The sequence below is a fragment of the Taeniopygia guttata genome, chromosome 7 (assembly GCF_048771995.1).
Source record: "Taeniopygia guttata chromosome 7, bTaeGut7.mat, whole genome shotgun sequence".
Lineage (NCBI taxonomy): Eukaryota > Metazoa > Chordata > Aves > Passeriformes > Estrildidae > Taeniopygia > Taeniopygia guttata.
The window spans coordinates 31,132,654-31,148,675 of record NC_133032.1 but is presented as its reverse complement, the minus strand read 5'-3'; the positions used below and the strand labels follow the sequence as shown (position 1 = coordinate 31,148,675).

The following is a 16,022-nucleotide window of genomic DNA, read 5'->3' as shown; positions in this document are numbered from 1 at the left end:
AAAGTATTGGACAAAAATGACACTTGTACTAGAGGGGATTTATGCGCTAAGAAATGCCAAAATTCAGAGAACAATTATTAACATGAGTTAGAGGTTTAAATTACTGTCTAGACCTGTCACAATAATAGCATAATTATTATCTTCTGAGTCTTTTTTTTTTTTTTTTTTTGGTGACTTTCCACAATAACAGCTTGAAGAAAAACAAATAGATGCTAAAAGAAGGAAGCTCAAAAACATGTTTTAAAATTTCCAGAGAAGCACATTTGTTTAATAACTCTAAGTAACATGTTTTACAAGATATTGAGAAAAAGTAATTTTGGAGCTCATGATAATTTGCCACCTAAAAAAAATATCTGTAATTACTGAATTCTTATACGGCACGCCCTGACATCTGTGTACACAGATGCAAGACCATCTTTTGTCTATAAAGTTTCCCTTGTGTGCCATGCTGATTGTAGCCAGCAGACAGCAGGTCAGTGGGGTCTGACATAACCTCACAGCTTACCAATGTGGGTCTTGTGCCACACTAATGTGATTTCACAAAGACTTGCCAAGTCAGCCAGAGCCCAGCATGGACACTGAGGTGAGTTCTTTATCTAGAGGCTCTTACCTGACCAGAATCCTTTACCAGGTCCTAATTCTTGGAAGAGCTGGAGGTGTGATGACGTGGGTGAAAGCAAAAATAGCAATGATCCTGGCACTACTGGTTAAGATGGGAACATGAAGACCCATGCCATACCCAAAGGACATAACTTTGTCCTCCCTCAGTGCTCCCTGCTGTCCAGATCTTTATACATTTTATCTGCACAATGACCAAAAAAAAGCACTGTCTGGGTTAAATATGGATCCAAACTGCAAACGTAGTTACATCCATATAAATCAGTAGAGACTAGGAAGTGCAAACCCATGTCTACTTAAAAATACATTCTGCAAATGCAATATAAGGTAGCCAAGGAGAAAATAGGCACAGAACCTAAATCACACTGAGCTGCAGTAAGGAATGTTCACCTGCTTAAAATTAAGCAGGTAAAACTGAGTTCTTTTGGAGTCTCTACCAAAAGCCTTTCTTGCTGAGGTTGGATCAGTTTAGTTTCAAATGCAGCTGATGGAAATAGCAATAATCCATTAAACTTGTTAAAGCAGTGGCAGATACATCAGCCACACTCTGAAAGTCTGGACAGGATGGCATGGTTCACAGTCTGAAGCTTTGGTAAGACAAATTCTCATCCTGTTGATCCAAACAATCTATGGAAGACAATAATTACAGATGGTGAAAAATTACTTTCGTTACTTAATACAGAATTAGTTCTGCAGTTTGTTCTGTGTTATAGCAAGGTATTGTTATAGGTGTATATTATAAGATTGGCTTTTAGCAAATATTAAAATGAATACTATATGTGTTATGTTAGAAAGTTAAGCTGTATTAATCTCTTTTAAGTAGAGTGATAAATATAGTTTTTAAGCTATAGCATAATACTAAAAGAGAAACTATATGATGTAAGATACTTTTTGTAACTAGCTCAAGGAATGGATAAGATAACCAAGAAATTCTTCGCATACAGAGAACAGCAAAAGGACACCAAAATCCAGAGATTTATTGCCTCCTTATCAGGCCTGTTCAGACTTCTTCCAGACTTCTAGGAGCCAAGAAATTGATTTACAGGATGAAGGAGGGGGGACAGAAACTAAGCAGAAGACATCCTTTGTTTGAAAAATAATTTTTGAATAATGTATGAGATCTATGAATATGCAACAGGCTATTGCTTTTAAGGGGTAATCCTTTGTTAGTAAGGGTACTTTTGTCGCACACCTTGTAGTGTCCAAGAGCATCCGGACATCCGTAATTCTTTGCTTTTTGTTGTCCTTTATTGTCCTAACGCTGATTTTCCAAATTCTTATTACTCTAATTTTTATTACTATTTTTATAACTATCCCTCTGGCTGCCCTGGAAGGTCTGGAACCCTGGCAGGGGGTCAGGAACCCCCCTGGACAGAGCCCCCAGAGACACTGTCTGTGATCTCTGTGCATGGAAAAGAGTTTTCAATCTTACAGGATGAATTACAAGCTCTGAGTGTTTGATATGAGTAATAATTAAGTGTGGCACGGGTGCAAAAGTAAAATTTTAGGATTCTAGATGAGGGGTCCAAAGGGGACAAGATGGAGGAAATTGGGTGTGTCTTGTCCTTTTTCTCCTTCTTCATGCCCTCCATGTTTCACTGTGGTGTTGGCATTTTTCTGTTGGTTTAGGCTGGGGACACACTGTTCAATGTAGATTATAGATATTGGCACATTATTGTAAATATAGCACAGGTAGTTTGTGGTATTTAATGTTTGTACCATCCCACTGAGGGCAGAGCCCCACACGCTGCCCTGCAGAACAGACCTGCGGCAGGGCAGCAGAACATGTTAGAGATAAACAGAATAAACAACCTTGAAACCAGCACAGACGAATTACCACTTCTTTGGCAGCGGGGCTCAGAGACTTTCTACAACCTCGGAATCGTCAGCACCACAGATTCCGACAGGCTGCAGGCCGGCCCCGCGCGGCGCTGCCTCCGCCGAGCCCCCAGAGGGCGCTGCCCGGCGCCCGTGAGGCCCCGCGGGCGGCGGTTCCGGCGGTCGGGCCGCGGCTCCGCACGTGTGTGTGCCGGGAGCGGCGCTCCCGTTCCCGTTCCCATTCCCGCCGCCATGTCGGTGCCGGCTGCTGCCAGCAACCTGCCCATGCGGCTGCTCCGCAGGAAGATCCACAAGCGCAACCTGAAGCTGCGACAGCGCAACCTGAAGCTGCGGGCGGCCCAGGGGGAAGGTACGGGCGGGCGGCGCGGCGGAGCCTCTCCCCGGCTGAGCGCCGGCGGAGCCGTGACCAACTTTGTGTTCTCTCCCCTGTCCCTCCTCCTTCTGTCTCTGTCTCCGCCGTGCAGCGCCCTCGGGCAGCGAGGCGGCTTCCCAGGGGCCCCCGGAGGAGGAGGAGGAGGAGGCGGCGGTGCCAGAGGTGCCAGAGGTGGGGGCAGCGGCCGAGGAGGGCGCGGAGCCTGCGGACGCAGCCGGACCCCGCAGCGGGGAAAAGAAGAAAAAGAAGAAAAAAAAGAGAAAAGCGGTGGCCAATGGAGGAGATGGTGCGTGTTCTTAGCAAAGACAGCGTGTTTCCCAGGGCTGAATTAGTCTGGGAGACACCACAAGCGGCTCCTTAGGGTTTCCGAGGCGTCGGGGAAAGTTTGAAATGCCATGTGCCCGTCAGGTGTGCGTTTTCAAGTCCCTGAGGTCTAAGGATTTACCCCTTTCATTCCAGCTGCGATATTTGAATTCTTAATTCATAATAGTAGCAAATTTATTTGTTCCCTAGGATTGTGCTTTGTAACGTTGGCTGAATGTTTTGATTGTTTATTATTCAAATACATGCCCTGTGTTTCAGGGCTCTGGTAGATGGGTGCTCTCTGTACTTGGCTGTGCAGCCAATACAGCTTTGTAGCAATATGTCCAGCGTTTGGGAACATTTATATATTATGAAATTGAAATATACTTAAAAGCTACCAAAAAAAAACCCAAAAAAGCACCACACAAATATTGCCAGGTTTGCACATGTTTTTATATGTCTAGATTTATAGATACATATCTGGACATACATGAGGAATAGAAGCTTTCAAAGTTTTGAGATTATTTGATTTTTTGGGACATGCATCATGGTTATGCCAATGAAGAAGTGCTTTCATCTCCAAAGATTCAGGTACCTAAAATGCAACTTCTTACATACCCTGAGCACAAACAGTGTGGGAAATTTGGTGTTTGCATTGCAGATGGGAAAGAATTTTTTAACCAATTTAAGGACAATTTATCTTACTTCCACACAAGATGTCATATGATCCATAGATTCTACAGATTTTTTTACTCAGAAAATTCCATAGAAACCTTGTCTCTCCTCCAGCCCCCTTCCAGCCCATGGAACATCAAGATCTTTGTACATGGTTTACAGACTAAAGGAAATTCAGTCTGTGGAACAGCTTTTCATTATAACTATGACCTTTGCATTTCTAACGGACTTGTCTTCTGTAAAAAATAACACTCCAGATACAGAAACCAAAAAAGCAAAAACTGAAGAAGGTGAATCTGCAGAGGTAGAAGATGAAAATAAGCAGGACTCTGGAGAGAAAGAAGTGGAAGAGGAGGAAGATGAAGTGCCCAGTTTGCCACTAGGTGTAACAGGTATCTTGTGTTCTCTTCTTCATGCACGGGCAAAATCCCAAGGTCTGACACTTTCCTTCCAGAGCAAGTTGCAGTTTTCAAGTGAGCTTTGGGAGTCAGGTGTTTGGATATGTGATGTGACACTGGCAGCTGTACAGCACTCACCATCTGCTGTTCTTGGAAATTTGCATTATATACACATCTGTTGGTCCTGCAATTACTAGTGAAAGTGTTTTTTAAACCTATATACACATACGCTTATCTGTAAAGGAAGAAGTCCATGAAGAGCAAGCTGGAGGTGTAGAACTATTAAATCTGACAGAAGAAGCAGTGCATTCATCTTCATTTTTGTTAACTCTGTGTAGTTTTCTTATGAACTCATTCATACAGAGTATTTTGCCAGTGTCTTTGGATGTTGTGGTAGAATGCAATAAGAAGTCCTTTGATTTTTTTCCATATAGGTCAATTTGAACTGGTTAATCTCAGATGGCAGAGGAAATAGAATAAATAATTTTAAATATTTTTTATTCTGCCCCTCACTTCAGGTGCTTTTGAAGACAAATCCTTTGCTTCCCTGGCTGGTTGTGTCAGTGAGAATACATTGAAAGGCATAAACGACATGGGGTTTACACACATGACCGAAATTCAACATAAAAGTATTAAGCCTCTTCTGGAAGGCAGGTAAGAAATAGGGTTTTTAGTCACTCTAATGACCCCAAGTGTTTTGTAAATTTTGCTGGCAAACTACATACATGAATCACAAAATCAAATAATGATATTAATGTTGGAAAAGACCTCCATGATCATCGAGGGGCCTTCCACTGACTAATTGCTGTGACCTGCCTTTGCCAGCAAGCTCCTAGTACCAACTCCACTGGTCTGTAAGCCATGTTAGTTTTTTACATTGTCAGCATGGATCAGAGTGAAATTGCTCTTCTCTTGGTATGGTCAACTAAATACTTCTTTTTCTGTTGCTGATTACAGGGATATTTTAGCAGCTGCAAAAACAGGCAGTGGAAAAACACTTGCGTTTCTCATTCCTGCAGTAGAGCTCATCTACAAGCTGAAATTCATGCCTAGGAATGGTAAGGCTCTTCATTGCACAACTGAATTTTACTGCAAAGCCATTTAGGGGGTTGGATGAGTTGTAACTGACTCTGATGTATTTTTTAGGAACGGGTGTTATTATTCTTTCTCCTACTCGAGAGCTGGCCATGCAAACCTACGGAGTTCTTAAAGAACTTATGAATCATCACGTTCATACCTATGGTCTGATAATGGGGGGCAGCAATAGATCAGCAGAAGCACAGAAGCTTGGAAATGGAATCAACATCATTGTAGCAACACCAGGAAGACTGCTGGATCATATGCAGGTAGATAGAATATTGATGTCTAATCAGTTTGTTAAAACAATAAAACTCCTTTCCCTTCTGACTGTGAGTTTGTTAATCTTCTAGAACACTCCAGGTTTCATGTACAAGAATTTGCAGTGTTTGGTAATTGATGAGGCAGATCGAATCTTGGAGGTTGGATTTGAAGAAGAAATGAAACAGATCATAAAACTTTTACCAAGTAAGAAAAAAAAAATCTCTTTCCTGGAAACCACTTGACTAACATTATGTCTTCTTTCTGACTCTATTATTGTAGGAGAAGTTATTAATTTTTATAGTTCTGTAAATGAACTTCATAGTGGTTTTCTTACTCTGTCCTTTTTTTCTACTAGCCAGTATATATTACTTATTCAACATCATTTATCTGAAGAACAGAGTTTTCAAATGCTCTTCAGGGATATAATTCTGTTCATATAAAATCCTTTTAGTTTAATGTTTCCATTTTCTCATTCATCATCCTCTGTGTTTATTTCCTGCAATTCATTATTTCCTAATAGGGTTTAAATTGGAAAAAGGGTTTCTGACTTGCAGTTCAATCTTTTTTGATACCTCCAACACCAGTATCTTGGAGAAGTTTAAGTATTTACCTTAATTTTTTTTCCCCTAATTCTTCATGTAACTATTCCTTGTAATTGATGTATTAAACACAATTTTAATTGTTTTTTTAAACAAAAATATTGTAGTATTCATGGATATTAATTTAGAATTAGAAGATTGATCTCAGTTTTGTTTTGTGTCTGAATTGGATTGCAAATGATAATTAACATTTTTACAGAGAAAGAACACTGTGTTTTGATAGCGGTTAGGATTTTGGGGGTGAGGACAGCTGAAATAAACATGGTGTACACCCCATAATACAACTACACCTTTTTGTTTGTCATTAGCAGTATGCTTGAATTAGAATTTAATTGGAAGATTTGCCCAAGGAAGTTTGCAGTTAGAGTTTACAGAATCACTATTTGAATTCTTCTTTAAAAAGTGAGGCTGTCTTTCAAATATTTTCCAGAGCGCAGACAGACGATGCTTTTCTCTGCCACACAAACCAGAAAGGTCGAAGATCTGGCAAAGATCTCTCTGAAGAAAGAGCCACTGTATGTTGGGGTTGATGATAACAAGGAGACAGCAACAGTAGATGGTCTGGAGCAGGTAAGAGAAACATTAGTGGGAGGGTTGAGACCTCTGAACACACCAAGCCCTGTGGTTTTTTCACTTGGGATGCTTCAGATGTATAACTGTTTGGTTAGGATTTTTTCACAAAGTAGCCCTTCTCTGAGGTAATTGTGTTCCTAAAACACAAGTTTGCTCCTTACTACTTTTATTTAACAATGTTTAAAATTTTTGCAGGGTTATGTGGTCTGTCCATCTGAAAAAAGATTCCTTTTGCTCTTCACTTTCCTCAAGAAGAACCGGAAGAAGAAACTGATGGTATTTTTTTCTTCATGTATGTCAGTGAAGTACCACTACGAATTACTCAACTACATTGATCTGCCTGTTTTGGCCATTCATGTAAGTATCTTATTCATTGATTTATTTTGAATTATTCTGATAACACCTGTAAGCTGTTATTGGCTTTATCTTTGTCTGGTTTGTTTCAGTCCAGTTTCTAATAAGCAGCCTGCTCACAAAACTGAAGATGGTCTTGATTAGTCTGTAGAGGAAGGAGATAATGCAAAGATTCTATAATAACACTTCAGTAGTCATTCTTGCTATTTTTTGAACCAGCGCTGAACACTGATAGTAATTAATGCTCTCTGTTTAGCAACATTTCTGTTTTCTTCCAAGAAGTTACCTTTCACAAGCACAAAAATTCAATGTGTGGAGCAAATTTTTTGTCAGAAAAATGCAGAGTCTGATGCCTGAAGTGTTTGATGCTTTTCCTGGCCAGGGTGATGTTTGGATTTACTATACCAATTCTTACCATTTGGATGGCTATTGTAAATTTTCTGTCAAAACCACAAAATACACAGTTTAGAACAAAGAATTGACTGGAAGTCTGTGAAACAGTTGCAACTAATCATAAATGTCCTTTTTTATTTTGTTTTGGGGGGAAATGCCCTGCTATCTTTGACAGAACTGTAACAAGTATCAGTTTTGTTTGGTTGTTTGCTTTTATAACCTGTAATCTGTCTAATATATTGCTAGACTTGCAAATGTCTTTTTCTTGAATTTGAAACATGCATGTTGTGTTTGTGAGAAGAATGTTTATGCAATTTTTAATGTTTTGGGAGATACACTGTAACCTCTGAGGGATGCCACTTCTTGTAACCCTGTGTGGTTTATTTTTTTCTTTGTTTCTTCACTTGAAAATAGTCCTGCTTGGTCTGTACAAAACCATGATTTGGGACAATGTCTCAAATTATTTTTTTAGCTGATATTTCATCCCCACTGTGTTTGTTTCTTTTCAGGGTAAGCAGAAACAGACCAAACGTACTACAACGTTTTTCCAGTTCTGTAATGCAGAGGCTGGAATACTGCTGTGCACTGATGTGGCTGCCAGAGGATTGGACATTCCTGAGGTTGACTGGATTGTCCAGTATGACCCTCCAGATGATCCAAAGGTAAGCTAAGGAAATAGCCAAGTGTCACAGCAAGAAATCAAATCCTGACTACAAACTTAGTTGCAGAGAAGAGCTGAAACTGCTGCTTGACAGAGGGCAGGATTCAGTCATATCCAGCTGGTGGTTTCTTTCACTGCCCTTCACCAGCTCCTAGGAGATGCTGCTCCTAGCCAAGACCTTGGTTGCCTTCTTGAGAATTCAATTTTAAAATATTGTTTGTGTTGTGAAATTAAAATCTAGTCAGTTAAAGAGCCAAACACTTCTCAAGAGGAGGGCGAGTTTATGTATGCATCCCTGAGCTTTTCCAGTTGAAACTTGCTTGTTTAAAGATAATATTATCACTTGAATAAAAGTCTATTGTAAACAAGGGAAATTTAAAAATCTCTAAAATCAAAGTTTAATTTTCAGTTACTGCAGACTAAGATCTTTTTTCCTCAGTAAAAGATAAAATGCTGTAGGGTCTGTGTTTTCCCTTATCCATGTGTCAGTGCCAAGAAAAATTTTACCAAATAATGAATGATACCTTACATTATATTGAGGTTAACTTTGGTGTATTTTTTGTTGATGATTAAGACTGCCTGACCTTGTTGTCTGTTATTCTTTCCAAAAGGAATATATCCATCGTGTTGGTAGGACTGCCAGAGGAATAAACGGAAGAGGACACGCTCTGCTCATCTTACGACCAGAAGAACTGGGCTTCCTTCGTTATCTTAAACAAGCCAGGGTAAACTTCTGTACAGTTTTTAAAGGCAAAACCTGTTTGGTTTTTCAAAGATCAGTTTCATTTTATTTAATTCCAAAGAAGCACAGTCTTCTTTTAAAGGTAATCATTTTACCAGAACTGCACAGAGCTGCTTGGTTGCTGTCCTTATGGACTTGTTTTGTGACTTTTAACTAAAATGATTTAACTTCTAAAGCAAAAGTGGTAAAAAATGGTGTCATACTGAGTGTCTCTATTACTCTGGCTTAAAGGAAGTGATAATACTGTCATATTGATGTAAAGGCACTTCACAGATACAGCTGTGGTGTTAAAAAATCTGTTATCTAGAAGATTGTTTTCTATTTGTCCTTGGTCTTAAACACATTCAGTATATTTACACAGTGTACATCATGTTGATATTTCATTTCTTCTTCTGTTTATAAGGTACCACTAAGTGAATTTGAATTTTCTTGGTCAAAAATCTCAGACATCCAGTCTCAGGTATGACATGTTTTTACACTTCAACTACTTTTTTTCAACTACCTTTGTTATAATTTGCATGGAGAATGTTGCAGTCTATGACTGCAACTCAAAATATGTTTGCTTCTTTAGGAATGTTACTATATAAGCCCATGTGTATTTTTAATTAGCTAGTATTAATAAAGCCCAACATCAGCTAAACCTCTTTTGTGCTCCTGTGCTACAAAAATAGCCAAGGAACACAGAGCTGAGTGGAATAGCTTAGCTAATTCTGAAGATATGAATTTCTATTGTTGATTACTTCTGTGAATCATTCTTTTAATAAGAGTTCTATGAAGCTTCTTTGCAGTAACTTGAATTTAAAATAGCAAGTATAGGAAGCAGTGAAGACAGTCCTTAAGAGAGAGGTTCCTAATTAAGCATAATCAGGAAGAAGTGGTGCTTAATGTAGCTTATTTTTAGAATGCTGAATTAATGTATGTTAAACATCAAATGAAACACTGGGATGAGTATTGGGAACTTGGCCCACATCAAATCAAATGTCTTAATCTGGTGTATCTCCATTTTTGGTTTAGAATTAATACTGCTGATGTCACAATGCACTGGCACCATAATAGATCAGGCTGTGCAGGGAATTGCATGGGATCACATAGTTCAGGTGTCAGGCTGGCTGTTCTCAGACACAACGTTTCGTGGTGTGGCTGCAGGTGTATTGTCCTTGATTAACTTGTTTGGGACAACCCAGTGTAATATTTCGGTAAATTTTCATATTGCTGAGGCTTTGTTGGTACTGTAAGTCAGCTTCAGGATTTTTTGTCCCTCTACTTGTTTATAAAAGCATTTTTACACCTGAATGTGCACTTTAATGTCACAGGGCAGTTTTGCTGTAGTAAGGAGTGAATGTCATTGCCACTCATACAGTAAAAAATGTCTGAATATAATGTATAGACTTTTAACAGCTGTAATTGTTTATATCTCTTATGGTTTTATTTTCCCCTCACCAGCTGGAAAAACTGATAGAGAAGAACTACTTCCTTCACAAGTCAGCCCAGGAGGCTTACAAAGCTTATATCAGAGCTTACGACTCCCATTCTCTGAAGCAGATCTATGATGTCAATAATTTGGATCTTCCAAAAGTCTGCCTTTCGTTTGGTTTCAAAGTTCCTCCGTTTGTTGACCTCAGTATCCTTTTACTGCAGTGTTTCAAAGCTGAATTTCTGCATTATAAATGTTCAGTGCAACTTGCTGAATTCCTATGGTACCTCAAGTTCTGCTGTTTGTTGTTGGGGTTGGAGTTTTTCTGCTAATAATAATGAAAAAGGAACCATGCTCCAACAGTATTTCATCAAAGAAAATGTAAATATTGCAAATAATATAACTGAAAAAATGCCTACAAACATCTCTTTTAGCACATGTCCATGGTGTACAGGCTTCAGTTGCTGTTGGGCAGATTTTGGAATGCATCCATGTTCCAAAGTATTGTTCTTTGAAACCTCCATAGAAAATTATTTTCATTGAAATATACTTGCTTCAGTTTCATAGTCATGGAATATTGGCATAGAGGGGCAAGAGCAGGAACTAAGAGACTGTGTCTAAATTGCTGTCAAACCTGACAGTGAATGGAATTTGAAGCAGTAGTGCATTGGATAGTTTAATTGGACAGCTGGAGGAATATTTAGAACCACAAGCACAAAGTTCTGGGTTCCTCTGTAATTAGGCAGCTCAGCTTTTCCTCACATCAATAACCCTTAGTAAACCCAAAATGCAGTATTTCAAATTACTCCTTTTTAAGTTCTTTAACCAATGAAATTTCAGATGTGAACAGCAACCGTGGCAGAAGACTACAGAAAAGAGGTGGAGGTGGGGGATTTGGCTACCAGAAATCAAAGAACGTCCACAAAGCAAAAATCTTCAAACACATCAGCAAGAAATCTGACAATCGGCAGTTTTCTCGTTAATCCTGGTCATTAAAATGCCTTGGGGCCTTGGAGCAGCTTACCTTGATCAAAACCATCTGGCAGTTACTTCCAATTTAAACAGCTCCTTTCCCATTTTTAGGTCTCTTAAAGGATTTTTTTCTCTTCTGGGAACGTCTTTTATTTTTCATCTCAGGAAGACTCTTCAGAACTGAAGCTAAAGGAGAATATGGCCAGAGAATTTTGCTATACTGGTTGTAAGGAAGAAGATAATTTAAATTACCTAAGTCAATACTACAGAGATTTTTATTAAAGAAAGGGACTATACCTTTAGGCTTTATAGAAGAATTTGCTTTACATTTACTCTTCTTTATATGCATATCTCTGAAAATCGTTAGAGTGGACAACATAAGGACATTGTGAGATAAAAAGGTTTTGCTCACACGAATCATTGCAAAGGGTTTTACTGCTACAGAACTCTGCTTTGGCCATCAAATAAGGTGAAGAATACAGGAAGATTCCTTTAGAACTGAACCATGGATGAATAATTAAGGCTGTATGAGCTTGTGAATAATTTCAGACATGGTTATCTGTATAACAAGTAAAGTGTCCAAAATAAAATAAATGTCTTACATCAGTTCTGGTACATGATTAATACTGGTTAAATGTGATACAATGGTAACCCTGAAATATTTGTTTTTCCTTCATGTCCAGTTTAAATCTGAATTTATTAACCTGGGGACATTTAGTGTACTCTACAAAGAATTAAGGAACGCAGATTACATAATTTAAAGCACTCAACCCAGGTATTTTTAAAAGATGCTTCATAACTGATGCAGTGAGAAGTGCTGCAGTTGTATTGTGTAAATTACAAAAGTGAATTGCTTTCAAGTCTTAGTGTATCAGGTCAGCAATGAGCAAAGTCAAAGATATTGCCACAGGACTGGGGAGGTGGAGAGACTCAATAACTGAAAAAGTGAGACGGTTTATAAATATACTAGAATGGAAGGAGGAATATAAAAACTGAAATGGAAGAGGGTGGAATACACATTGCAGACAGGAATAAATGTGGAGGCTTCAGTACAAGAAGAGTACACAAGTTGGGTAAAAGAGTAATTGCATTACACATTATTTCCATCTCTCTGCCATTGTAGCAGTATGTAATTGCTCTTACAAGACTACAGTGGTGGTGAGGAATGTTCAAAAAGTGTTCCTGTGTCAAGGAAAGACTAAAATGTCACAAAATCCAGAAATGTGGGGCATCTGTGACTACTGTAAAACAGCTTTTAATTTATATTTAAAATGTAACCCAGGAGCAGTTACAAGTACAGAAGCATAAGTAGTTATTCCAATATAAATTGGACTGTTATTTCTTAGGTCTTCTGAGGCAGCATATCAGATTTGAAACTGATACATTGAAATATTTTTTTAAAAATCAGTAGACTTCCTTTTCATCCTTGAGGAAAGCAGATGGGGAGAAATAATAGGACTATTCTGCTTCTAGTGCTTCCACCATTCAGAACTGAGCATTGTCTGGTTTTCCCTCTTATGAAATGGTTGAGTTTAGACCCTAATGGGTTTTTAGGATTTTTAATGTCAAAATAATTTTGTTACTAGAATTTGAATGTTTTGTGCTTCTAAGCTTGCAATGAAATAGCAAAATCTTCTCTGAAGTGTAAGTAGTGCTAAAAAAGATGCCTGTCATTGATTTCTAATCTTTGATTCTGGGTTTTCTTAAAAATTTATAAATAATAGATGTCAAACTAATTTCCAGGTTATTAATTTAATTTTAACTCTTAGGAGTTCTCTCTGGGATGTACATCACCATACAGTTTAATGCTTCTATTTATACCTGTCAGCTGTGCAGTTACTGTATGGGAATTATCTCTCATTAAAGCAAAAGAAACACTGAGGGACTCATTAGATGAACTGCAAAATTAATTACTGGGAAAGAGATGTAAGCAAAGCTGCAGTAGACCACTGTGAAGATGAGAGTGTGGCTGTGTGGGTGCAAGCAGTGACTGCAGTAGTGTGGAGTATTGTTTTGGAACAGGAAAAATTTGGGATGTGGAGTCAGTATGACCATCTGTCTGACCACGTGCTCATGACCAGAACTTGTTGGGCTTAAAAGTGCATGAAAATTCTGCCACTTCTAAAGTCTGATACATGGAAAACTGACAAAGAGCCTGCACAACTCTTCCCTGTGATACTTGGGTTGTATTTTCCTAATTTTCTAATACAAAGAGATCTTTGAAACAAACTTCTGTAGGAGATGGAAGGACTGGATGTATTGCTCTACAGTAACAGTAGCTTACTCTGAAGAAAAGTTAATGTTACTTAAACAAAGATGTGTAATGGCTCCACCCTGCATGTAGTAGCTACAAAGTCAGTTCTGATTTCCTGATTAAGCAGAAGAGAAATTCATGAGCTGGGACTAAGTGGGAATCAAAAGCTTCCTGCCGTGTGCAGATGGAATTACCTTTTGCTTTGTTTATGAAATCGTAAATGACAAAGTTTCATAGATGAAATATCTATGTATTGGGCAGCATCTATTCCACCATGGTATTGAAAGAAGTGCAAAAGATTGTCAGACTGGAAATCTAAGGTTTCCTTTGCAGCTTCCCCTGTTATCAATCCTGTGAGCAGTTAATAGACCTCAGCCATCAGGCTCTCAAGGCTTGTCTCATAACAGTGACCAATCGCTTCGGGACTAATACCATGTGCCTTGAGAAATTGCTTTCTTCCTCTGAGAACCTTGACAAAGAAATTGGACTCTTTAAACCACTTAAGGGGGTGATCAAATCTGTCCTGCTTGAACTGGAAGATGTTTTTGACAGTTCCTGGAGCAGGCCCATAAAGGAGCACTCTGCCACCGAGTTACTGCTCATATTTGTGAAATACCTTGTCATGATCCGAGTTTCCTGTGCTGTAAAAGCTGCTGAGTTACAGACAAGCACAACGCTGGTCAGAAAGTGTTGCCATCAAATTTTTCAGGGTGAATATCACAGGTAGAAGGCACCTTTATTGACACTGTAGAGCAAGAGTAGCTGAGAACTGAGTAAGATATTATCTACTGAGGTCTGCTGTAAATAAGAAGTATGTTTATATTTTGGCAGTAAGCAGCGTTTCTGTTTGATGTATGACTTGACGACTCAATTTAAGATGATTTGCTTTCAAGCCAGTGACTTGAAGCTTAGGGAAAGCAACTCACAGGAAGGGTGAAAACGGCTATGTGATTTTAAAAAATAATATTTTAGTAGAGGACCCACTGTGAAGGAAGACATGGTGCTGACAGGATACTGCACAGGTCTGTGACTTGGTTTTAGTTCTACCACTGCCCTGCTTAGGAGATCATTGCCCAGTCACTTCAAGTGCCCAAAACTTAAAAGGGGTTTTACAGAAAAAATGTAAACAACCAGAAAAGAGGCAGTTATTAGCCCTTGAAATGTGGGTCAGTTCTTGGGTTTGGGTTTTTTTTTCAAATTAATGCTGAAAGAAGCCTATAATCAAGCATACAGAATAAAATCTATTACTGCTCCTGGCTTTTTCTCTATTAGCTTGATTTTCTCAGGATTTTAGCTGACAGGAGAATTCATGCAACACTTACTGAGGCTTTTGTTTGTCTGATGCTTTTATATTTATAAAAGATGTTGAGCCCTGACAATAAGAATCTAGCCTCTTGAGCTGGAATGCTCTTAGCTGCTAAAAAATCTGCTGGCTTGGATCAAAGTCATAAATACCATGATGTTGCTTCTGTCAAATCTCTTTATTGCACAGCACAGCCATGTGGGGAAGAGATTACTTTTGGTTTTTCCTCTTAGCCACCACGATAAACTTTTGATATGGAGTTGTGAGGAGAGGTAGAGGAAAGATGCCATTAGAAGAAGGGAAGATAAATGGAAAGTCAGGGTCCTGTCTAAAAACACATTCACTTTGCTATATGGGTGTCATCCAGCTTAAGAACTACATTCACTTTTCAAAAAAAAAAACCAAAACCTTAGCATACTCAATAACAGTCCATCTTCCCAGACACTTTTGTAAGCTGCAACACTGAAAAACATAACCATCTACTATTTTTTCCTAGTTGATCAGAAATTAAGAAAGAAAAAAAAAAAGGAAAATTGTAGGCTCTGCAAAATCTTGTGTAACAGTTACAAAACTTCCAAACTCTCCTCTCTATTCTGACTATCAGTTAAAGATGTTGAGACACCCAGGGCTTTCTGGGCTCCTTTATGAGTGGTTGCAATCACCTGTAGATGTTTTTATTATTAATAAAATCAGTACTATCTGGCATCTATATGGCACCTAGATTCTCCATCACATTTTCAGGAACCAGCTGCCAAAGGACTTTGGAAGGTTTGTTTTTTGTCTTGAGCTGAAATTTTCTATATATTTCTTAAATTAATTGCAGGAGTTATAAAACTGACTTTTCTTAAAAATACTTTAGATAGGAGGCTGATTTTCTACTAAAATAAAACTGCATCTGCTAGAGCCCTTTTTAGCACTTCTGAACCTAAAACAAAAAATGGAAAATATGTAAAGATCCAAGTTCAGTGTAGTCCTTTTATAATGGTCTAAAAATAATCTGCCTCTAATTGATAAAAACAAACTTCTGGAAAATTTAACATTAACATTTTATATATTTGCTATAAAAATACATCATCACTTCACAAAATGGGCTGGAATTCTGTTATATCTGGATGAATCATCACCCTCCAGAGCTGTTACTAAGCTGTGTGCTGACCTTGTTAGTGCTTGGAAATGGTGCTGTGACAAAGCTGGCCTGGGCAGCTGCTCC

General features: G+C 38.6%; 1 protein-coding gene across 1 annotated transcript; it reads left to right on the top strand.

Moving 5' to 3' along the window:
• Positions 1-2,569: 2,569 nt before the first annotated feature.
• DDX18 (DEAD-box helicase 18) lies at positions 2,570-11,318 on the top strand. The gene is made up of 14 exons (XM_030278046.4): positions 2,570-2,806; positions 2,922-3,116; positions 4,066-4,200; positions 4,725-4,860; positions 5,164-5,264; positions 5,353-5,552; positions 5,637-5,751; positions 6,577-6,716; positions 6,915-7,076; positions 7,976-8,128; positions 8,739-8,852; positions 9,273-9,329; positions 10,313-10,490; positions 11,124-11,318. Exons 1-14 carry the CDS (start codon positions 2,689-2,691, stop codon positions 11,264-11,266), a joined length of 1,947 nt encoding a protein of 648 aa, XP_030133906.4. The 5' UTR covers positions 2,570-2,688; the 3' UTR covers positions 11,267-11,318.
• The last annotated feature ends 4,704 nt before the right edge of the window (positions 11,319-16,022 follow it).

Bases quoted from the DNA above. Each gene is read 5' to 3' on its own strand.
- DDX18 (XM_030278046.4), top strand. From the start codon at position 2,689: ATGTCGGTGCCGGCTGCTGCCAGCAACCTGCCCATGCGGCTGCTCCGC. The intron at 4,201-4,724 runs GTATCTTGTGTT...CCCTCACTTCAG, and splicing joins TTTGCCACTAGGTGTAACAG to GTGCTTTTGAAGACAAATCC. The intron at 6,717-6,914 runs GTAAGAGAAACA...AAATTTTTGCAG, and splicing joins CAGTAGATGGTCTGGAGCAG to GGTTATGTGGTCTGTCCATC.